Source organism: Columba livia, chromosome 19 (genome assembly GCF_036013475.1).
Source record: "Columba livia isolate bColLiv1 breed racing homer chromosome 19, bColLiv1.pat.W.v2, whole genome shotgun sequence".
Taxonomy (NCBI): domain Eukaryota; kingdom Metazoa; phylum Chordata; class Aves; order Columbiformes; family Columbidae; genus Columba; species Columba livia.
In genome coordinates, this window is record NC_088620.1 from 3,707,456 (window position 1) to 3,730,434 (window position 22,979).

The 22,979-nt window shown below is 51.2% G+C and overlaps 1 protein-coding gene and 1 long non-coding RNA gene across 2 annotated transcripts; one reads left to right on the forward strand and one right to left on the reverse strand.

Moving 5' to 3' along the window:
* Nucleotides 1-1,658: 1,658 nt before the first annotated feature.
* DBH (dopamine beta-hydroxylase) lies at nucleotides 1,659-15,341 on the reverse strand. The gene is made up of 12 exons (XM_065035690.1): nucleotides 14,967-15,341; nucleotides 12,624-12,770; nucleotides 10,999-11,256; nucleotides 9,555-9,731; nucleotides 9,010-9,112; nucleotides 7,529-7,695; nucleotides 6,674-6,817; nucleotides 6,534-6,572; nucleotides 5,589-5,648; nucleotides 4,875-5,002; nucleotides 4,310-4,469; nucleotides 1,659-1,895 (listed from the first exon to the last, which is right to left on the reverse strand). The coding sequence occupies exons 1-12, from the start codon at nucleotides 15,339-15,341 to the stop codon at nucleotides 1,761-1,763; spliced, it is 1,893 nt and encodes a 630-aa protein (XP_064891762.1). The 3' UTR covers nucleotides 1,659-1,760.
* Nucleotides 1,905-22,612, forward strand: LOC135575846 (uncharacterized). The gene is made up of 6 exons (XR_010467181.1): nucleotides 1,905-7,702; nucleotides 9,668-18,141; nucleotides 18,862-18,982; nucleotides 20,470-20,651; nucleotides 20,971-21,178; nucleotides 22,040-22,612. It is a non-coding gene; the product is annotated as an uncharacterized LOC135575846 (long non-coding RNA).
* Nucleotides 22,613-22,979: the final 367 nt, after the last annotated feature.

Here is a 22,979-nt window from a genome sequence, read left to right on the forward strand (position 1 = left end):
GGAATCTGGGTCCTTGCTCTGTGTGTGTGTAGCCTCAGAATTTGTATGAGAGGAAGAAGATTTTGTTGAACATGTTTTGGCCTGTGGCTGTTTTGCTGGTGCTGTTTGTGTCTGTATGTCCTCAGGGCTTCTCCAGGGCAGGACCCAGTTCAGTGCTGTGGTGTAAACTCGCCAACCAAGGCACCGGCACCAGGGCTGCCCTTGGCCCCTGCAGCTCCACGGTCCCCTCTGCTCTGGTGGCATCTCCCCAGAGGTCACCATGGAGGTAGCTCCCTTAGCTCCTGATGGAGAAGGGGATGCTCTCAGAGGCTGAGCTGGGCTCAGAGGTGTCAGAGGAGGTTTTTCATCACATGGATGCAACCTGTGACCCCCTTGCTGCTGAGAGGAAGGGGCAGCTGCTCCCAGCCCATCCCCATCATCATCCCTTGCTCTGGTCCCCTTCCTGGGCTCCACCTTCAGTGCTGAAGCTTTCACCCACCTGAAGAAATAATCACGCCGCTTGCTTTTTGCTTTATTTCTCTTGAACTAGGTTTGCTTGGTTTATACCCTCTTTAGAGTGGATTTCAGCTCCTGAGCCTCATGCAACAAGTGCCACAGGCAAGAATTTGAACTCTTCAATATGCTTTGGTTTTACTGGAAACATTAAAAAATAAGTTTGGGATTAATTTTAATGTGAATACGAGGTGACTGTGCTCCACGATAGCGCCCTGGCAGAGGAAGGGATGGCCACAGTCCTGTCCATTTGTCCTTGGGACAGACAAGGGACCAAGTGTGCTGTCTCCCTGCTGAGCCAGGGCTCCGCTGTGTGCCTGTGCCTGCCAAGATAATGTTTTGCTTCAAAAAGGCCTTTGTGATCCGCAGGGCTCTGACCTGAGATTCTCCCTTAAACCCAAGGTTGGGAGGGCAGGTTTCAGCTGCCACCCTGCCCTGGACGCCCCCCTTCCAAGGCAGCGAGTGGCAGGGACCCTCCCGAGTATTTTCCCTTTATAGTTCAACAGCAAAAGCAATTTTTTCTTCTTCTTCTTTTTTTTTTTTTTCCATTACATTTAGGTATTTAATGGAGTCATTTTTCCTGCTAAAAGGTTTGTCTTGGTTTGTCTTTCCCCCCGTGTCCCTCCCCCCAATCCCTCCCCCTCTCTAAACCCCATCACAGAGGTATCATTTGTTCCCGGCCATTGGCATCTGGTGGCGTCAAGATGAATAATCCCTGGCGCGGGGGAGTGGAAGGAGGAGCACAGTGGGGAGCGCGGTCCCTGCAGCGGGGAGGCGAACGCCGGGTGGGTGTCACAGCATCTCTCCCTCCATCCCTGCCACAGGTACCAACGTGGGAGAGCACCCACGGGGCCGCCTTGAGCTCAACGGGACTGTGGGGCACTGAGAAGGCTTGTACCATGCTCCCACACAGGTCTTTTGCTCTGTGCCTCAGTTTCCCTGTGGGAAAATAGGCTTCTCCCCCTCCTCCCTGGGGCTGTGCTGGGTTCGGCACAATAGCGAACCTCTGCGTTATTATTCTGGGGGCGGAAAGCAGCATTACTCAGAGCCGGGATTGCTAATAACGCACTAAATATAGCGCTTTCCATCTCCAGAGTACTTTCTGAACTCTTAACTCGTGAGCCCTAAACCCCTTGGAGACAGGGGCCAGGGCACCGGCCAGCATTGCTGCGCAGGCAGGGATGCCGGGAGAGGAATGGGATGATGTTTCCTGTGGATACTGCTGCCTGGAGGTGATTCCTGTTGGATGGAAGGAGCCAGGCGCTCAGTCAGTCCCTCCTGAGTTTGCCCAGGTCGAGGGGGAGGGGGGCGGCCGGCCGAGGCCCCGGGGCGGGTGGGCAGTGAGGGACGGGCTCCCGCAGCCTCTCGGTGATGCTGGGAAGCGGCTGCTTCTCCCACTCGCCCTGCAAGAGAGTTCAGTACAATGAGACCAAGTTGGGGTTTTGGCTGCTTGGAGACTCCGTGTTTCTCCTTACTTGTAAAAATTAAATGATCTTTAATATTTGAAGGGTTCTTAGCCCAAACCAGGATGCTTTATTAGGAGACATTGCTAATTATTTGTATTGCAGAAGCACCTGTGCATCCTCCTAGCCGTGCAGATTTCTGCAATGCACTGTGTTGCACCAACCCATCTTAACTAGGGAGTTTCCGCCCCAAAAAGCGTTACCCACCAAATTAGATGGAGATCACAGACCAGGGCATCCCACTGACCCACCGTGCTCTCAGCCCAGCCCTGAGAAACTCTCTCCAACAAGTATTGGCAGGAAGGTTGGTTGGAGGTGACATTTGCGGTGTGGCAGCATGGATGTTCATGTGCAGCTGCTGAGAAACAGGAGGGACACAGCAGCCTGGACGAGGTGCCGTGGGGCAGAGCCAGGGAAGGGCTGTCACAGCCGTCAGGGCTCAAGGTGACCACAGCCAGGACAAAACCCCCAGCTCCACGTGTGCACGGGGTCACCTTGTCTTGGGGATGCTCCTTGCAAGAAGCAACATCCCGGGTTCACCCAGTGCCAAGGGCTGAGCCTGCCAGGCAGGGTCTAGCTCAGATGTGAGGTGTTGGTCTGGGTTTAGAGGCTGGTTGAGATGCAGGCAGGGGCTGTGAGGGTGAAGGGAGACTCAGCCTGGGCTGAGCTCTGGTTTGGTGATGCTATAGTTTGGCTGCCGTCTGCGCGTTCATGTGGAAACGTCAGCAAGAGGCTGAGCCGCAGCGTGAGCAGGAGGAGGGAGGTCTGGAGAGGAGAGGTAGAGCCGTGAGTCATCACCAAGAAGATGAAAGTTGATTTTCATGTTTTCAGATGCAATTCCTTGGAGTATGTCAAGCAAAATGGGCTAGAGGCTGCACTGGCACCAGGAAAACCCTGAGGAGAGTTGGAGGGGGAATGGAGAGACCTTCCCAAAGCACAGGGGGAGTGAGCAGAGAGGGAGAAGCCAGCCGGAGAAGCGACTCTTCTTGCAACATGATGGCTTTGGAGGGCAGGTACCATGTTTGGGGTGCACTTGCTCCAAGGCTGGCCCCAGCCCTGAGTGCATCTGCTCCCAAACCATTTGCTTACGCCTTGCCAGCACCCTGCTTTTGGGGTAGATCAAAGGCATTTGGAGTGTCTCCATAGTTGTTGCTTTCAGATTTCCACTCAAAAGCAGTTAATGCAGAGTATAGAGAACTCACTGCAAGCCTCGCAGGTGCAGGGGACCCGGGGACAGTGATGTCCCTGCAGAGTCTCACAAGTGTTACCTTGAGATTTTGCTTGTTAATTAGCAGCACTCAGTCCCTTCAGAAATCTCCTCAGTTTTGGGATCACTGAACTGCAAAAACATGAGCTTAATTGAAAGCTGGTGCTTTTCTCTTGGCAGAAACAGCGTGGAATAAATGAGGTATCTTAAAATCGGGCTCGCTCTGCAAACCCCAGTAGAGCAGAAGGGGCAGCTCAGCTCCTTCACCCTCACTGCGATACCGTGACCCACTTTGTGCCGGCCTCGGATCAGCTCCGCTCAAGTCTCTTTGCAGCTGCTCCCCAGACCTTTCTGAAAGCAAGAGAGTTGCCTGGGCTGCAATTAAGAGGCTTAATTCACAGTTCTGCTGCTGCACAAAACTTCTGTGCCACTTCTGTCCTTGCAGCAAGGTTCTGCATGACCAAGAAATGGTTTCTGCCCCCTTCAGAGCAGACTTTGCTGAAGGGTTTTTATCAGGACAGAAAGCTGATGGTCTTCCCTGCAGCCAGCTCAGCATCCTCCAGGTATACTGTAAGTTTATTACGCTGATATATGCCACTGAGAGCTGATGGTCATAGGGACCAGCAGTGGTTTTAAGTCTTCATCATCATCATGACCATTGTGGCTGGGCCTGGTTTTTCTTTAAAGATCTCACGGCTCTTTATCCTTTACATTTCACTGGCTCGCTGCATTTGGAGACTGTACAGATGCTGTGCGTAATGAGCTCGCTCTGCTGGGACCTGATGTGATTTGCCAAAATCCTAAAAACCACCTCACGTTTCTGCTTGGTTCTGGAGCAAGCCCTGCTTTAATACTCAGCAAAAGCAGCCTCAAAATTGCTTTATGCAAATGCATCTCCTAATTGAATCTGGCCGAGCACAGCCACGTTTTACACGCTGGGTGTGTGCTGGGCTGGGTGTCCTGCTGACACCGGCGTTCCCGGCAGCTCCAGCTCCCTGGCCCGAGCTCAGGTGGTGCAGCCATGTCCTGAGCACCAGGGACCTGTCCCATCTCCTCGGGGTCACCCTGTGGCACAGCTCTGCCAAGCTGCTTTTTACCCATGGCCGGGAGTTGTGCTGTGAAGGTTTAGTTGTGAAGCTGGACCTACCGGGAAGCGGACGGCTGAGGATTTGTTGCAGTGCATGGAGATGGGAGCAAAGCTGTAGAGGGATTTCAGGACGTCTCTGTTGAATGTGTTCCAGGGGACAGAGAAAAACTGCTGTGGGACAGAGACCTGTGGGCAGGTGCAGACCTCCTCGTCGTTAAACCTGCGGCAGGAGAAATGCCACACTGAAACACAGCAATGCCGTCCCCTTTCAGCCCTGGATGTGTCTAATTCCTCCCTGCCTAAAGCTCAGGTTGGAAAGGCTCTGAAGTCAGCAGTGGGAGGAGGGAGAGACTAGCAGAGCCAGCACCTGGGGGGCAAGATTTGGGGCCAGACGGACTGTCCATAAGTAGGACATGGTGTGCAAGGTCAGCATCTCAGCCCTCTCATGGTGGGTGAATGAGCTGCAGGGATGCTTGTTGTTTGCCCCAGGGTATAAGAAGTATTTTGCATGTAAGCACTTGGCCATGCACTGACCCCACTTTATAAGCTTTTTTTTCCAGCATTACTAGCCAAGGGCTCTGCAATGGTCCCTCTCCACCCAGCACCGCCATGCAGGGCTCCGTACCTGTTCACGAGGTTGAAGTATCGGTGCAGGTAGCCCGGATCCACAGCACTTTTGCACAGCTCCAGCTGGGTCTGGGGGTAGTAGTGCACGTAGTTCACACACATCTCTTCCAGGATGCCAAAGCCCCCCTGCAGCACAGACACAAAACAGGTCTGGCTCTGCCCTGCCAGGACTGCACGGGCAGGGTGCTACAGAGGCAGAAATCTCCCACCCATATGTGTAGATGTGTGTGTGTGTATATATATATATATATTTATATATATATACATGTCCCTTCAGGTGCATGGGATGGGCAGCACTCTGCTCATCTGCCCATCTGCCTTTTATGCAAGGATAGACTCTCAGGCTAGATCGTGTGGTTTTACATTAAAATGCAGATTTCCTATAATCCCTCTGCTATATTTAGCTTCGTCCCTGTTGATGGTACCTCTGACAGGCTCTTCTTCTTTGCTGCCTATGTAAGAAAATAACATGCACTGTCAAAAAACGCCACTTCTCTTTAATTACAATTAATCCCCGGTGGAACAGTTTGTGATGGGAATTGGAGTGACACATGCGACTTCTCAATTAGCACCTAACCATCCCCACTGCAGGCAGCAGAGCCTTGTGGGCTCGTTTCTTCACTGGCTGTAATTCAGCCCAGGTTCATGCAGGTGCCCGCTTTGTGGGTGTCCCCAACCCTGGGGTGCAAACACAGACTGGCCCTGCACTCACCACGGTGGCTCGGCTCCGGTCCTCCGTGTTGTATGTGCAGGTCGTGATGAGCTCATCGCCCTGGGAGGTTTGAACACAGACACGTGTAGGTGGGAGAGTGCAGAGTTTCAGAGAATCAGCGAATTTGGGGCTGGGGGAGTTTGTAGCATAGCGGTTCTCTGCTCCCTGCAGCCTGCAGGCAGCCTGGTTCCCCACCAGCACCGACCATGGTGCCACAGGAACACTTGCTGAGCTTGTATCCCCTGGGGAGATTCCCTAGGGCCGTATCCCTGGGACGGTGTTTCCTGCTTTTTCCTCACTTTTCAAGAATTTCTGCAGGGCTGAAGCACCTAAAAAAACGCACTTAGGCAACATTTTGAATTGCCAAACCTGTACCCAACTTGATGGCACAACTGCATCCCCTCTGTGGTCGATGCAACCTCCTGGTGCACGATGCTCCTGTGGGTGCCCTTGGCTTTGGATCTGGGTCCTTACTCACCGTACAGCCCCGGGGAATGCTCAGCCTCTGTTCCACCACCTGCTCCCACCACATTTGTTGCCAAATCTCTTCTACTAAGCAAGGAGGGAGGGGGCACCTCTCAGGCGTGCACAGTTCACCCTCACCCCCCGAGGAGCCTCCCTCTGCTAGAGGAAGCCCAGCTAAATTACGTGCTTAATTTAGCTCCCAGCATGGTTCAATTGCCCACACACCGTTTTTGTACCATGTTAGATGAGATCTGATGTCCCCAAGGCATCTGCATGGGGGTGGCAGATATGACCTGGGGACCATGGGGAGCATGTCCTCCTGCCCCCCTGGAGGTCCTGGATGGTAGCGGGTGCCTGTGCATGGGCAGGGGCTGCTGGCAGCAGTGGGGACGAGGTGATATAAAGGAGGATTCAGTGATGTGGGGTCAGGGGAAGGTCTCGTGCTGTTTAGAAGCCACCACAGTTTTTGGAGCCACTCACTGGAAAAACTGCAACCACCTCCTTCAGCATGCGGATCTCCTGGAGGGAGGTAAAGGGGACATGTCAGAGTGACGTTATAGCTCTGTGCCATGGCAGCCCCACCGGTGACATCCAGCCAGGACCCCTGCAGACCCCTGTACCTGGAAGTGAGGGCTGTAGTGCCTGTCGGCGTTGACAACCTGCCGCTCTCTCCCGTCCCGGGACAGCACCGTCACCACTTTTCTTCCTGCCAGGTGAGTGTGGAGCTGGGAGGCGAAGATGTGGATGCCGGCAGCAGGCAGAGCCTGGGGGAAGGATGGCTCAAGCCCCTGTGCCCGACCCGATCCCTCTCCCATCTTGTGCTTCCCCATGCTGTGTGCTCAGGACTAGCCATCCCTGCACTGGCTCCTGCATGGAGGTTAAGGGGGTTGCTGGGCCCTTGGGGTAGCACAGGAGTGAGGTCCCTGCAAAGGGACAGATGCTTGATCCGCTTCCGAATCTAACTGATGTGCTGCCATGCCCTAAGTCAGCAGGAACAGCTGAGCTGGTTGCTCCCTGCTTCCTTGCAGTCATTAGTGGCAGCACAAATGATTCATTTTGGGTAGGCCCTACAAAAACATCCACTAAAACTTCCTTGAGAGCAAGGGGGGCATTTTGAAACAGTACTTGAGAGAGCTCTTGGTGAGCTTCTTGGAAGCAGAGGCCAATCTTCCCATCTCCATGGGGGAAAGCACCGCCAGGACACAGCCAGCTTGGCAGTGAGTTTTCTGGGAATGGTACCCCGGGAGCAGGAGCAGATGGCTCCCCAGGAGAGCTGCTTCAGGGGGAATTCAGCGCATCCCAACCAGCTGCTTGCTGTTTGTTGTACACAGCAGATCTTTTCTTTCCAACACAACCTCGTGGTAAAGGATTTGGGGAGTTTAAAACTGGGAATTGGGAGCTTAGTACTATATCATTTCTGCCTTGCAACCTCTCTTCTCCAAGAAGAAGCCAGGGCAGAGAGGATGGAGACTCACCAGCTGGGTGCATTTGTCGGTGCAATATCCCGTGAGGATGAAGGCATCCTCGCCCGGGGGAATGGCCATCACCGGTGTGTAGACCAAGCCCAGCTCCATGATGCCGGCATCATAGCGTCGCAGGGTGGACGTGTAGTAGAGACGGATCCCCGAGGAGTCGCGGCGACCTGGCAGGTGAGAGGATGAGGCTTCAGGTCACCTCTGGAGAAGTGACGGCTGCTGGGACAAGGTCAGGTGTGAAAAATGACACTGCTGCAGTGGGGAGAGGCACACTGGCCTCTCACCTACAGCTTTTTTTGTGTGCACGGTTCTTATTGGTTTTAAATCCTGGATTTTTTCACTCAGTTCTTTACTGATTGGCCCCAGCCACGTGCCTGGTCCCCTAGAGAGGTCACCAACCTAACAATGAATTGCTCCCAGGAGAGATAAGGAGTACCCTTGGAGAGCCCGAAGCAGGATGGATCATGTGTTGCTTTGGAGAACTCCCTCAGAAATAAGTCTCATTGCATTTTCTGTAACTGATGCATCCAAAGAACTAAGGGCGTGCTGTTGTTGGGGGCCTGGCAGGAGGAGAAATGCCTATGGAGCAAGTACTCCTAGTATTTGGAAAGCTTCTGCCCTCTCTTGCATTTGAGATTGCTCCATTTAACCCCCTCCCGTTGCTCAAACACAGCTGCTGTGGCTGGAGAGGACCCTGTGCCTCTGATGTGCTTTGCAAGCGAAGGGAAGGGGCTGGTTCAGTAGGTCAGGAGGGTTCAGGCTGGCTTTGAACCCCCTGTCTCCGGGCTGGAGCCCACCCTGGGATAGGAATAACAGGGGGAAACACTATTGGTTAACATGCAAAGGCAGATAAATTATGAAAGACGTGAGCTCCATATTTATAGACGTGTTTCTTCTCGAGTTGCCGAATGTGCTATGATTGATCTACAGTACATATGCTCTGGTCTCCTAAAAATATACTTGGTTAGTCAAGAAGCTACATGTTTTTATGTAAATGAAGAAACTGGGTTATTTGGAATCCTTTTTTTTTTTTAATGTGTCTCCTGACAATGTTATCAAAGCAGGAGTACCATTAAAACAACATCTAAGTTTCCCTATCCCCGGCCAGACTGGTACTGTCTCTCTGGTGATTTTGGCACCATTGTTGCTCTTGGCTCTGAGCTCAGACCCACCACCTTGCAGAGAAATGGGAGGGGGACACCCTGTGACAGCCCAGCTAACTACTGAACATCCCTCCCCACTGCTGGGCATGCACAGGGATGGGGTCCATCCTCCAGTGAGGATGACTTTGCTGAGATTTAATGTGTAGCACAGATCTGGACCATGAGGTCTTTTGAAAGTTGCGAACAGGGCTATGATTTTGGCCAGGCTTTGTGCTGTATGAAGCCTTCCCTAGAAGGGTGTCAGTCCCTGGTGTTTACCCAGTTCTCCTGCCACCTCCTCACTGGGGAGGCACTTTGCATCGTCATGTGCCCACTCACCTTTGAACATCAGGGGGTTGTGGTAATGAATCTCAAGGCGTAAGTATCTGGAGGAGCCCGGGCCACCAAAGGCAAGACCTGCTTCTTCAGGGTAGTAGAAAGCCTGGAAGGAAAGGGAGAGTTTTAGGGGATCGGTGGGGTGGCTTTCCTGAGGACAAGGCTGAAAAGGCTACAGGAATTGTCTGGGCATAGTCATAACCCCACCATGGGCTGAGGGACATGCCTTGTGCTCTTGGTTGTGCTTGTTGAGCTGGTCTTGCTTCCAAAGGCTTCTTGCATGCCAGCATGCACGTGCAATGGTACAAACATTGAGCAGGGGCGTCACACTGATTTATGGCACTGAGGAGGTGGGCTGGGGTGGAAACTCAGACACTGCTGGGGGGAGCTCGGATAGGGCTGGACACAAATCCCAGCAGAGACCAGGGTTGGGGCAGCCCACATGGGACAATCCTGAGACGGGATCGGGAAGGGTTGGGATGCAGCAGGAAAGCTTCTGGGAGCAAACCTTTCACAAACCAGGGTGGTGGGTCTCGCCTTGCACCCACCTGTGCTCCCATGGCCCACGCTGCAAGCACATGCCGGCAGTAACTGAGCCGCTCTGGCTTCATCTTGGAGTCACAAGGTCCGTTGTAAAGGGGAAAACTGTCGAACTCTGCAGCGCACTGGAAGACTTCCATGTGGTGGACAATGGCCTCGTTGCCCGCCGTGATCACTGGCTCGTACTGCAAAGCAGTGTCCAAGAAGGAGGAAACATAAAGACCGTTTGCTGAGAGCCCATCCCCAGGAGCTGCTGTCCGTGCAAGTTCCAAGGAGCCTGAGGCAGGTACGTCTGTTGTCTGTTATTGAATGGGAGACAGTTTCTGCCATATGATGGGGCAGGAAGGTTGGGCATGAGGCAACAAGGGCCAAGAGCTCTTGAGTGGCTTCGGGACCAACTCAGAGTCCACCACAACCCCTAGAGAAACATCTCATCCCTTCTCTAATGACTGGTGCATCTGATCAGCAGATCCTGGTCTGCTTTGTGAGTCCTTTGCCAGTTTTGCAGGGCTGAGGTGACCCTGGGGACATTGCTTTTTCCTAAAGAGGGTCCTGACCATGTTGCAGTAGCTCTGCCTAAAGCTATTGGGTTTTGTTTGTAGCCAACAGCTGTTCAGGGCATGGGAACAGGGATTTGGGGCAGAAAGAGTGACTTCAAACGAGCCTGAGGAACAGCTCTGGCTGAAAGCACCAGCTGAAGGAATGCTCTGCAGCAGCGGGAAGGTATCAGGAGTTACACACTTTTTACTTACACACAGATGATTCACTTCACACCATCTGTTGGAGAGAAAATCCTCCTTCTGAGTTTTCCTTTGCAACGTCTCTCCCCTATAAATCACTAAGCACTCGCTTCAGTTCGCGTGTCAGGTTTTCCCTCACCCCCTTGTGTGGTTTTGACTCTGGATGTGCCAGATCACCTGCCGAGCCACCTCTGCGCCTGCCCGGGCGATGCTGTCCCAGCAGCTGGTGATGGGCAGACAGGTCAGGCTGACATTACTCCTGCCTTTCCCCAGCACCAGCCTGCCTGCAGGTTTCTGCCTCTCCTTTCAGGAAGACCCAAGCACATGCAACATGTCTGGGCAACGCACACAAGTTGCATGGCTCAGTGTGCCACGATGCTGCCATGGGTCTGTCCTTGATGGTTACAGTTCTGCCTTCTGCAGGGGGTCAGCTCTGCAAGGGAGCTGCTCGAAGCCTGCCCTGGTACATGCTTGATGTCACCTGTCTGCCACCTCCTGCTGAGAAACTTCTGACTTTGGAGTCTCTAAGAGACATGAGGATGCTACTGGCTGGGGGGATGGCTCTGGGAGATGTTTTGGTACCCTGTTGGAGAAGATATATGGGTCTGAAAGCCTGTGAAAGGGCAGGGAAGAGGTGGACATTGCAGAATAACTGAATGTGAACGTGATTGTTGAACTGCAGCAGGGAAAGAAACCCTCTTCTGCCTCTCACCATGATAATGTGATGTTTGGGGAAGCCAGCTGGGAGCTCTGCCATGTAACACCAGTAGGTTGTCATCTCGCTGGGAATGACAATGTTGGGGGCCGTTAACTCCATGGTCTTCCTGTCACTGGGCAGTTCAGGGATGGTGATGTTGGGCTTTAGCAGCTGCACCCTCTGCAGTCCCCTCTGGATAGCAGAGATGTTGATGGCTTGAAGAGAATGGACTGGTTTCTCCAGGATCCCGTAGATAAGGTGCACGGTGCCATCCTGAAGTGAGAGCAAAGTGTTTCAGCTAGAGTTTTTTTATGCGGGAATGTGAACTGCGTGGACTATTAGCACCAATATTGGTGGCAGGAATCCAGGAATGGACCTCTTGATCCATCCCCAGATGGGAAGTGACCCTGACTTCATCAGTTGCTCCTTTTGCTGTGCTGTCTCAGGAAGACAATAGACTTTGGGGTGTTTCTTTGGCTGATGTGATCACAGAGGGTTTCCTACCAGTTGGGAGAGTCTGAAAAGTTTTCCCTTCATGGCATCAGTTCCGTAAGGGTAATATCTCCTCTCTGCTCTTTCAGAGCCCCTCGTCCCTCCTGAGCTCCAGGCTGGGACAACCAGATGAGTTCAGAGCTCATCCCACCCTGCAGCCCGGCCCCAGCAATGGCCACAGGCAGCAGCCTGGGGATGTACAGCAGAAACAAATCTTTTCTCTGAAATCCTCCCTTTTCCCAGCTTCTGTTGCAGGGAGTGCTGCAAGAAGCTCTGCTGAAAGTCTACTGCAAACTGTGGAAGTGCTGCTGAACACAGAGAGCTCTGGACAGGAGATAAGGAAGAAAGGAAAAAGATCGTATTTTTTTTTTCCTTAAAGGATCAGAGAATAAAGACCTGAAAGTCTTTTCCCGGCTCACACACAGATTTTTTTTCCTCCAGGGCTCTGTGTTTTGGCAGATGGTAGACATTTCCCACCACAAGACAAGCTTTTGAAAACCAGCAATAAAAACTCAAGGATGCTCTGTGCCCACGTTGACTTTAAAATATCCTGCCCACCAAAGGCTTTCATATGAAATGAGCCTTGTGCTGATTCCTGCCCGCCCCTGGGGTCTATGGCTGAGACCCCAAAGCTCTCCGACATCTCTACTTGGAAGGTTTCCACCACACTCCATCTCATGGGGGAGCTGTGAATGCAGACCCAGAGGGACTTGACCAAAACACACCACAGCAGCTCTATTTGCCATCGCTTTGCTCCAGCTCCTGCCACAACCCTCATCTTTGTGTCCCGTTGAACAACACCAACACCTCTTTGTAACGCTCTGAACAGTTGGCTCTAGACTGCAAACCAGAGTGATGCAGGAGGGTATTTATATAGACCTAACACATGCTTAACAGCAGCGAATGATGCAAACGAGCTAAAATCTACACTTTATAGAGGTTTATAAGGGGTTGTAAATAGATCGTGCCAAATATTACTCATGTCCCAGGACTGACATCTGTAATACGCTTCCTTTCTGCTTTAGGCAGCACAGATGCTTAATGCTGTCCCTGAAACAAAACACGGGTCTGGTATAACCACACAATTGGGGTTTGGAGCTCTGCCCTGGGGCTGGGGGGTTCTGTAGCAGGGTGGAGTGATGCTGTACCTCAATAAGGTAGTCCTTGGGGTCACAGGTGCTGAAGGCTCTTCTGAAGAGGAGGTAGAGCCCCTCCGTAGCCCTCCGAGCCCCGAGGAGCTGGTAGTCCTGCTGTGAGTCCATGTGGAGCTGCCCCTTGGCATCGCTCCAGGCATCCTGCGGGAGGAAGAGCACCCCGCTAAGCTGGTTCCATGGGTTGTGAGGTTCTCCTTCTGTTTGCCATATGTCTGGTTCGCCCTCTGCACCCCAGAGATGGAGGGAGCCTGTGTTTTGGTTGCCCCATGCCCACCTCTAGCAGCCCGTGGGCAGAGCTGCCACGAGACCCTTGGTGCTCAGCATAGGAATACGTGACCCAGCATTAATAGTCTGCAGAAAGACCTTTTCGAGTCAAGATGCGACTGGGGGAAAGGATACAGTGGGAGGAAAGCTTGCAGGGACACGTGAAGGTGTTGCATTGATCTGTGTTGTGTTTTGGGTGTATCTTCTCGGGGGGCGTGATGTGTTCTCCAAGACCCTGGCCACAAACAAGCTGCTCTCCATTTAAGATCAGACCTTTGCTGGGCTGTAGCGTCAGCCTTAGGAATTGCTAACACTCTTCAAAATCCTTAATTTGTTGTGTTCAGATTGTTTTGGCAGCCCAGCAAGGCCTCCTGAAATCTGCACGTTGGTGATGATGGTGACAAAGCCACACTGAGAAGCAAGGCAGGAGGTTACTCCTGTGATTAAGGATTTGAAGGTTTGGAGTATAAAACCCTGCAGTAATTTGGATTTGAACAGTGTATTTGTCTTGATCTTTTGCATTTCCCTTTGATACCTTTGTTTACTGATAAAAGGCACTTAAGAAGTACCTTTCTGTATGTACACAAGTGGCATCAGTTCTCTTATCTTGGGGAAAAAAAAAAAAAAAAAAAAAAAAAAAACAGAAGAAAAAGATTAAGGCATCTTGGCATCATTTTAGCCAAAAGTATAGAGTGATATTTTGAGAACATATTGTCCTTAGAGGGGGAGAGTAAAATCAGCTACATGAAGCTAGCATGACATTTGTTTTCATAGGAATATGGTGTGCAAATTAATCTTGTAGTACATGGGGGGTTAAGCGAATTTGGATCTTTTTTAACAGCTGACATACTTATGCGGAAGAAAAGCTGCTGGGAGAGAGAAAACCAAGACTGGGGAGATTTAAAGAAACCTCCTTGCAGGATGCTGTTCAGTACCAAGTGAAAGGAAAGCCCAAATGCTGCCCTGTGTTTAATTCAGTGCTGTTTGTCTTTCCGTGAGCACATGAAGGCAGATTAGAAATGCTCCTTTATGTTTTTTTAACATGATGCTGTGAAATACTGTAGCATTCGGGCTACCACGCATCCTGAATGGCTGGTAATTAGCAGGAAAACAGTACAGATAATAACTCCTTCTTTTCATCCTTTCATTACACCGCAGATCACATTGCGGCTGATTGTGAAAGAGTGTATTTTATGGTTAATTTGAAGTAAGCAGAGAGGTAAAATTTAACTTACTGGAAAAGCCTCACATGGGGGAAAAATGTGAATTGCTTTCTGCAGCCAAGCGCGATTGCAATAAGCCTATTGTGGTATTCTGGGGATAGGAGAACACAGGGGGAGTGACTGTAACTGCAGCCCCGGTGGAAAGGCAAACCAAACAAGAACCCGGACGAACAGACTGTGTCAGAAAGGACGGTGATTTGTAGTAGCAATATCAAACAGCAAAATCAGAAATTAGTTTTCCCCCCATCTGCTACCGTTTACATACTGCCCAAAATACATTTGCATGTTTAATTTCCAATAACGCCGCGCCGCTGGCAGCCATCAGGTTGTGTTTGCTTGCACCCTGTTGATCTCTGTGATAGCATCGAACGCGGCTCGCGGCTGGGTTATTGGTGCTGGCAGCAGCGGGATTTCTGGCTGGTAACTTCTGCACAGCCTCAAAGTTATTCACGGGAGCTGTGGTTAATTTTTAATGTGACTGACAGCAGCACACAAGTGAACCGAGGCGTCGATACATCCTGCATGTGTGAGCTGGTCTGTACAACCACCTGTTGGAGCTGAACACAGCAGAGACATCCCGGTTCTGGTGCCACTCAGCCTCGCTGATGTGCTGCTGTGTTTATTATTTTCTCTTTGGGTTTAAGACCCTATGCCAAACGTGATGTGCAGACCTGATCTGTGGGTTCCTCTGGGGGTCCCCAAGCCCTTTTGGACCCAGTCCACCTGAGTAGCCCAAGTGGTCCAGCCTGTGCCGTGCTCTGGACCAGCCCCATTCCTTCAAACCACCAGCCAGATTCACCCACAGGGAGGCAACCCCAAAAGCAGCTGTGCAAACACACAAGCGACTCACCCCGAAATAGGAATTGTGCCCATCGCTCCAGAGCACAACCAGGTCCGCATTCTCGAACTCGCCCCTGTCCGACATCCCGAAGAGGAGCCCAGACTTCAGATCCCTGATGAGGAGCTGGAAATACACGGTTTGCTTGGGGTAGCTGATGTTCCAGGAGAGCTCGAGCAGACCCTGGGGATCGAGGGGCACCTTGTAGGGAAAATCACTCTTGCGGGGTGCCGAGCCCTGCAGGGCCACCACCAAGATGACCAGGAACACCGCGATCATGGTGAAGTACATGGATGCCACCTCCCGCAGCTTAAAGCTGGGGCAGGGCTTGCACCCCGAGGTCTGCATGCTGGGGAGAACAGCACCCATGCGTCTGGCTTTGCCCATTTATGCACTGGCCCTCCTGGGCAAACCGGGTAAGCGATACTGTTTAATTGCATTTGCTTGTTGGGAAATCGGATTGTTGTATTGACCCCCCCACCTCCTGGCCAAACATTTGTCATTCACTGCCTCCCCTTAATTGGCTCTAATTGCACATGGACATTATCAATAGCAATTGAATTTGACTGGGCTAATGTTATTCATTCTTAAATCTTCCTTTGTGGCTGGAAAGAGCTGTTCACTCTCAAGCTGCTCTTGCTGAGCACCATGTGGACGCACTCTGCCCGGCTCGTGGTGCTGCTCACCCAGTTCTGCAGGGTGAAAGCTCTGGGATGGCCCCAGGATCGATCCCAGCCACAGGCCCCTATGTCCCACAGGCTGGGATCACTTGTCACGAGAAAGGTGGCCAGTCCTGGTTCCACTCCCTGACCACACTGCTGGGTGCAGGTGGGGGGATCACTGTGTGTGAACTTGGTGTGAACTATTTCTGGCCCTTCCAAAGCCAGCACAGCACTTAAGCAAAAATAAGGATGCCAATGCAAAGCCCAGCTTCCTTCCAACCCTGGTTTGGTTCCCATCAAAGGACCTGCCTACCTCAACCTTTGAGACATAAAATATTTGTTATTTTTTTGCTTTTGTAGCTGCTGGGACTTTGGCTCCAGTTTATAGGTACCTTTCGTCCCTCCCCTTTCTCATTTGCTTAAAGTCTGATGTATTCTCTTTTGGTTATTAACTTTTCTATGTTAATTGGAATTATAATGAACCATCTCAAGCTCTTTGATACACAAACACACACACTGCCTTGCTTTAGTCTCGGAGTTCGTGGTCGTGTTTTATTAATGCCAGCCCACGTGACAAGCGATGTTCTCAAACGACTCCTGTGTGGAGTCCCCTCTGGGTCTTGGGTTTCACTCGTGGTCCTTGCAGCAATGTCATGCCAATGGATCCACATTTCCCAGCCTGTGTAATGAGAGGAAATAGATTCAGCTCAGTGCCCAAGTGTTTTAATGAGTCATCAATGTGTGGCATCTCTACATTAAATTTGATGAGGTTTTTATTGTTCTAAGACACAACCATTACCCGGGAACTCAGCAATTGATCTGGAGTGTCTCTCCTTGTCGGGTGACCTGCTGGTTAGAGGCTGTGATCTCTCATTCAGCTTTATCAGGCAAAATGCCAAAGCAGAGAGAAAGCTGAGTCCTCCCAGGCAAGCGCATCCCTCGGCCCCATCTCATGCCCCATGGGACCAGTGACTCCAGCATACAGCCCAGCCCCACTCCAGCCCTCCCACTGCTGCCGGTGTCAGCTTTAAAAGCCCTTGTCCAGATAAGTTAACATGCAGGAGGTCAATAGAGCTGCCTGGGAAGGCTCCCAACCTGGCAGCTCTTGGGTCCGAACTCGCAGGATGTGTGAGCTGAACCCCCGTGGTGTCCTGGGCTCCCTGCCCAGGAGCCGGGTGTGCACCTCAACCCACCCGCAGCTCCATGCATCTTCCCAAAGGAGGCGGCAGCATCTCCACCCCTTTGCCTGAGGCTGCTGGCTGGTTCCTGGACCTGCTGCACTCCGAGATCCTTGTCTGAAAGCGTCAGATGGGTGTCCCTGGTCCGCCAGCCCTGGCTGCCTGGGGAAATGTCTGGCTGTGTTACAAAAGCCCCTTGGGAACAGATTTTTGCCTTGCCCCACTTCTAACCTCCTCCAAGCACAGATTCACCCGCTTCTCCTCCTCTCTTGGCTTTGTCTCCTCATTGTCAGGGGAAAGAAGCAGAGCTGCCAGCATGGCAAGAAGGCAAATGATCCTCACCGGGGGTGTGGGAGGGGGTCCTTAGCTAACGAGCTCTGCCTGCGTCTATTAGAGATGAAACCCCAGGTTGCTGGCGTGCACAAGTGGAGCTCCTGAGCTTTTCTGTACAGAAGGAATTTGCAGTGGAACAGCATAACATGGGCAGGTCAGCTTGAAAACAGCTGAACTTTGCAGATAAGCAATGAGAATTTATTTAAAGAGAAAAAAATTATGTATATCTCTCCCCCTCCTTCAGTTTCTCCCCAGTCGTTGCTCATAAATCCAGGCGAGGAGCAAGGATCCAGCTTTCCGCTCATTGCTCCGGGTGTTTATTTTAAGACTTCAATGAGATGTAGAAATGCCAGTTCCCTGACTCTGAGACTCCAACTGCTCAGGGCTGACGCAGAGTCGCTTCCCACAGGCCGGCTGCCGGGAGGAGCACCCGGAGGGTGCGGGACGTGGGCTCAGCCCCTTTCCTGGAAGGCAGAGCAGCAGCAGAAGGTTTCTGCCCACCTGTGAGCTCTTGCCAGAGCTAATGCTGGCACAATTGCACTAGTGCTAGCATGGGAGCATCTTGTGCTGGAGACGAGACTCAGGTGACCCTGAGAATCCCCCTGGAATAAAAAGAGCTAAGGGTGCATGGGGAAGATCCGGAGCATGCTGTGAGCCCCAGTGAAGGGCTTGTTTTAATGGATAGTGCTCAGATGTGTCCCCCAGGCCCCAGCTTGGCAGTGCTGGATGCCATACGAACACCAGCAGCATCAATCCCCCGCTGGGTGCTGCTGGCCCCATCCTCTGCAGAGCCGCACGTCCAAATCCTCCTGGCAACGTGCTAAAACTACCGTGGCCTTTCACTGCCACTGATGACCATGGCTGCAAAGCCAGTCCTAAAGGCAAGATAAGCTATGTTTTGCAGAGCCCCGAAAGCAGCAGTGCCTGACATTTGTGACGGGGAGCCGGGGGAAGCAGCTGCCTCCATCGGCAGGAGGTGAGGGCTGCCTGCCTGGAACAAAGCTTGACTTACAGGTAAGTGGGTTTAAACACAACTGATGCACCAAATGAGGGATTGAAGCAGGCTGCACCCCTCCAAGCTATAATCCATTGCCTCGCTAACTTAAATGGAAATTCAATTTGGGTGAGGGCGGGGAGGGAGGCTCGTTCTCTGTTCCCGCAGCAGGACACAGCTCTCCATGCCCCGGGGGCTCTGCTGTTCGCAGCCCCCATCCACGGTCAGCCAGCACCCGGATCGAATTTGCCTCAGCGCTGATGAGGTTAGGCAGTGTCTGACTCAGGCTGGACCTGACATGGTGTGAGAAGGGGGAAGAGAGGGCTGGCATGTAGGGGAGATGCTCACATGGATGGGCAATTCTTTGGGTCTCAGGGACCCCTGCCATGATCAATGTTGTGTGCAATTTCTCTGGCCAGATCCACCTCTCACCCTTCATACCAGAGCTGTATAGGCTGCACGATGCTTGTGGCTTGTAGGAACTGTTTGATTTATGTCCTGGAGTCAGGAGAATTGTTTGTCCTTTTGAAAGTATTACTCTGCTCAGTCCTGTTCCCATAACAAACCAGAGGGGATGTGCAGGCTGCTTGTTGTCTTTGTCATGCACTGGGGCTGCAAATCTGAGTTTGCATTTGCCCAGCAGAGGCACAGGTGAGTATTTAATGTCTCTGTGTCACAGTGTGAACGATTTGGGCTGGTTATCTCTGACCTGTGTTTGTTTTGCATGGGAATCTCGCCAGGTGACTGCAGCAGTTGGTATTTAACCAGCAGATGTGCTGGACACAAACCAAGAGAGGACACTTGGAGGAGATCATGACCCAGCAGCGGTGGGTGGGAAGACCCATTCCCTCCTCCTTCCATGTGAGTTTGTGCCTTACAGCACAAGAGCAACAAACACTCTAACATCCCCCTTGCTGAGCCTCTGCTGGTTCCAGCTTCTTGATTTCTCCGAACCTGTTTCTCTTTGGAAGGTGCTGCCTTGCCAAGGCCCCTTCCCACCAGGCTGCCTGCACAGCTCAGCATCCCAGAGAAATTCCCTCCCTGGTGCTGCCGCAGCTGAGCCACCTAATGAAATCTAGTTGCCTGTGCATGCTATATTAGGGTTACCATGGATATGGTGCCACAAACACGGGGCTGTGGCTTTGTTATATAAACAGGAGAGATTGCCACAAATACCCAAAATATCTGAAAAGGACAGGAAGAAACAAAAGCATTCTCTGTGTTTGTTTATAAAGGGTGGTGTGTTCCAGTGGAAGAGGTTTGTGTTGGCATTGAGAAGTGGTGGTCTTGGACTCGGGAGCTCTGAAAACTCTTTCTGATCTTCACCAGCATCGTTCTAAAATTACCAGAAAGTTGCTGCTGGCCCTGCTTGTGCCCAAGAGCTGGGCTCCCTGCGGATCATGGTGTGAGGTGCATCTTTGCTCAACCTCAAGTTCATCCTGGCTGAGCTTCACATAGATCTTGGCCCTACCGTATTTCTACCACATGCAAAGAGATCCTGCAGCTGGTGGAGCCAGGACTGGTGATGGTGGTGGAGACAAAGAGTCATCAGCTCTCCCAGAACTGCCCACACCTGACCCTGCTCAGCAGGACCATCCAGCTAATCTTGTACCATCTCAAGTACAGAAAGTCCCTTGTACAGTTTGAGGAATCATGTAATTTGAAGAAAAAACTGCTCTGGGAATGGAGGTGGGATGTAATGGAGACAGAGACATCAGAGTGGCTAAAATTGTATTGCACTCCCACTCCCCTGCCAATAAAACCACCATAAATAAAGTGGCTTTGCAATAACCATCTCCACGCATTGTAGCATAGATTCACATCTCCCTGCAAAAGATGGTCCAAGCAGGATAAACCCTGCTCTAGCCTCCTTTTGCAAGAGAGGCAAGACAAGCTAGCTTGGGATGACCGTTGATCCACTTACTTTCTCACCTCTCACTTTCCGTGTGAGTCCAAGCAGACCTCTTTCCGTGGTTTGTTAGCTGACATGGTGGAGAATACCAAACTCAGTGAGGAACGACCTGCTTTAGCATTTAAAAACACACCAAATCCAGTTTTTGCTCTTCAGCTGTATGACCCCCTGCAGCGCCCTCCCACATTACCTGCCATCCCTGATTTTGCAAAACCCATGTTAATTTTCACAAAGTGACCTCTCACATCTCCAGAGCAGTGGGGAAGAGTTCTTTGCTTTGGTAGAAAACAACAGCAAAAGGAGCTGGGATCTGCTGTGGGCATGGGTCCAGGGGAAGGGCTCTGTGCCAGGTGGGTTTTCAGAGTGCTGGGGTGGTGCTGAGCCCTTCTGCATGGGGCTCTGCTCTTTGATGCCTTTCTTCTTGCTTTTCCTCTAGCCATCGCTTTCTGGCACTAAGCTGCTTCCTGAAGATTACACAGCAAGCCAGGATCAACATCAAGAGGATCCGATCCAGGAGAGGACATGGGGCCAAAAGAGCCTGAGGAATTTGAAGATGGAACTTGATCAGCTTAGCAAAAGGATTGGTGTGATAAAGGCTGCAGGCCCGGCACGCTCAAGGTTTGTAACAGTCAAGTTAGCAGAAAGTCTAATAAGGGGTAAAAATAGTGGATAATTTACTTTGGAAAACTCAATGTGGTTTCTGCCCAAATCAGTGCTGTACACCATGACAGCAGGTAGCAGTAGGTGCAAGGGGGACATGGGGGACATGAGCAAGGTCTCATTTATGGGCAGTTATTAGGGCTGTGAACCAGAGCCAGGTGGTTCCTACATTGTGGGTGCTTAAAGAGAAGGGTAGAAAAGCTGCTGTGGAAGAGCACAAACCTGGGGATCAAGCTGCTTTTTCTTGCCTAAATAAAAAGTTTGCATTTAAACCCAGCGAAGGTGACTGGGGTGCTGTGAGGGTGTGCTCAGATCCCCATGAGAAGAGGACAATGCAGTGGGGACCTTTGAGGCTGCTGTCATGGGTATTTGGGATCAGCCTGAAGACCACCCGAGAGAAGGCACCTCCAAACTCATGGGGAAGAGGCAGAGCGAAGGACCAGACACTTCCACCAGGAGCAGGCAGCAGCTGTCTCTCCAAGGAGGTAAGCCTCGTCCTGCAAAGTGGGGAGCTTCAAGCTAAAACAATACCAGAGACCTGCAAAGGAAAAGTCCCTGCCTTTAGAAATGGAAAAAAGACAGTATTTGGCAGGTGATGACAGGGTCGTGTTGTCATTGTACCTGGCTGCTGCATCAAACCCGCTCCCAGCCTGCTGCTGTGTTTGCTGCTGCTTGTCCCTGCGAAACCACCTGGGATGGTTTATTAGAGCCCTGATGCTGTGTTTCCAAGCTGGAGCAGAGCACTGTGATCCTTCAGTGACATGAAGTGCCCTCTGCCACAGCAGAGAATGTGTGAACTCACCAAAGGATTTACACTGGGAATAACCCATGGGTGATGGTGGAGGAAAGCAGGCAATTATACCTGAACACTACACTTAAAACCTACAAATGATTTGGCTCCTGGCTGCTGCTGAGCTGTTTATCCCACAGATTTGGCAGGAACAGGACACTTCCCAAATGGCAAGGGCGGGGTGATGAAAGTTGTGGCTTGTCAGCTGCCAGGGTATCGACTGGCTCCCGAACTGCAGATACTAATGAACACTTTCCTTCTGTAAAAATTTATGTTGCAAAGCCTATGGGATCACAACTGTTTGTGCAGCCCCTCGCACAGTGAAACCACGCTTACAACAGAGCTCTTGCACATTGCTGCAATATAGAAATATACTATAAAAACCTTTGTCTTCTTTATAGGTAACTGATCTTCACATAATTGCTCTTAGAGTAAGTGGAACTCGTGGAACTTGTGTTAGTCCAGAAAACAAGGTCTATATTTGCTCAAGGCAGGCCACGAATTTGCTAAGTCCTTGTTCTAATGTTGTTTTTCCTTGCTTGTATCCCGGGCACAGGTGAGTGGAGAATTGCTTTGACACACTCACTGGGAAGCAAGGAGGCTATTTATTGCAGCACAGAAACCAAAATGAATGGCCCAAGCAAAGAACCTCCATCGTTCATATTTCAGAACAAAGGTACAATGATAAATTGCTAGACAATGACGTTTGACCCATAACAGTAATAAAAAGCTAAAATTGTTTTCTTTTTTTTTTCCTGGCATAGCTTTTCAATATCTTTCACACATAGTCCAAGCAACCTTGAAACAAAAGTGAGCAGGAACCATGATACAAACAGTTCAGTACTAACTAATACAGTCTGTAATAATTAAACAATAATAGTCTTAAGTAGACTCTCTCAACATAAACTACATTTTGTCCCCTTGCTTTCATTTCTTGTCATTAGACTGGGTAGCTTGCCTTTCAGATCTCTGCACAGGCGTTCGAACTGCGTGCAGAGTGTGCTGAAATTACTGCCAGTAATTAGTTTATTTAGAGAGCAATTAATTAAATGCAACTGTTTCCCTCTCTATAGATTAAAAGAGTGCTATAAGCGATACCGTCTTAAAAAGAGCAGATGTGCTATAAAAGGACCAGAGACTAATTATTCTCATCAGTCAACAAGGACAGAACAAGTATCGATGGGCTAAAACTGCCTAAGAGAAAAAATTAAGTTAGCTCTTGGGAATAAGTTTGGGACTGCAAATGCAAGTGAGGCCAGGGACATGAATGCTGCGAGACAGAAGTCACGCGTCCCCACTGACAGGAGCACTCCAGGCTGAGTGTACTCGTCTTCCCATCATCACTAGCAGGCTGGAAGAGGCATGGCCCACAGAAGGGTCCATGTCACCCAAGGAGTTTGACAGCTTGCAGATGATGTGGGTGACAGCAACTGTGGCCGATGGCAGTGGGTGTGATTAGGGAGGGCTGGCAGAGCCTCCCGAGACAGGTCGAGCAT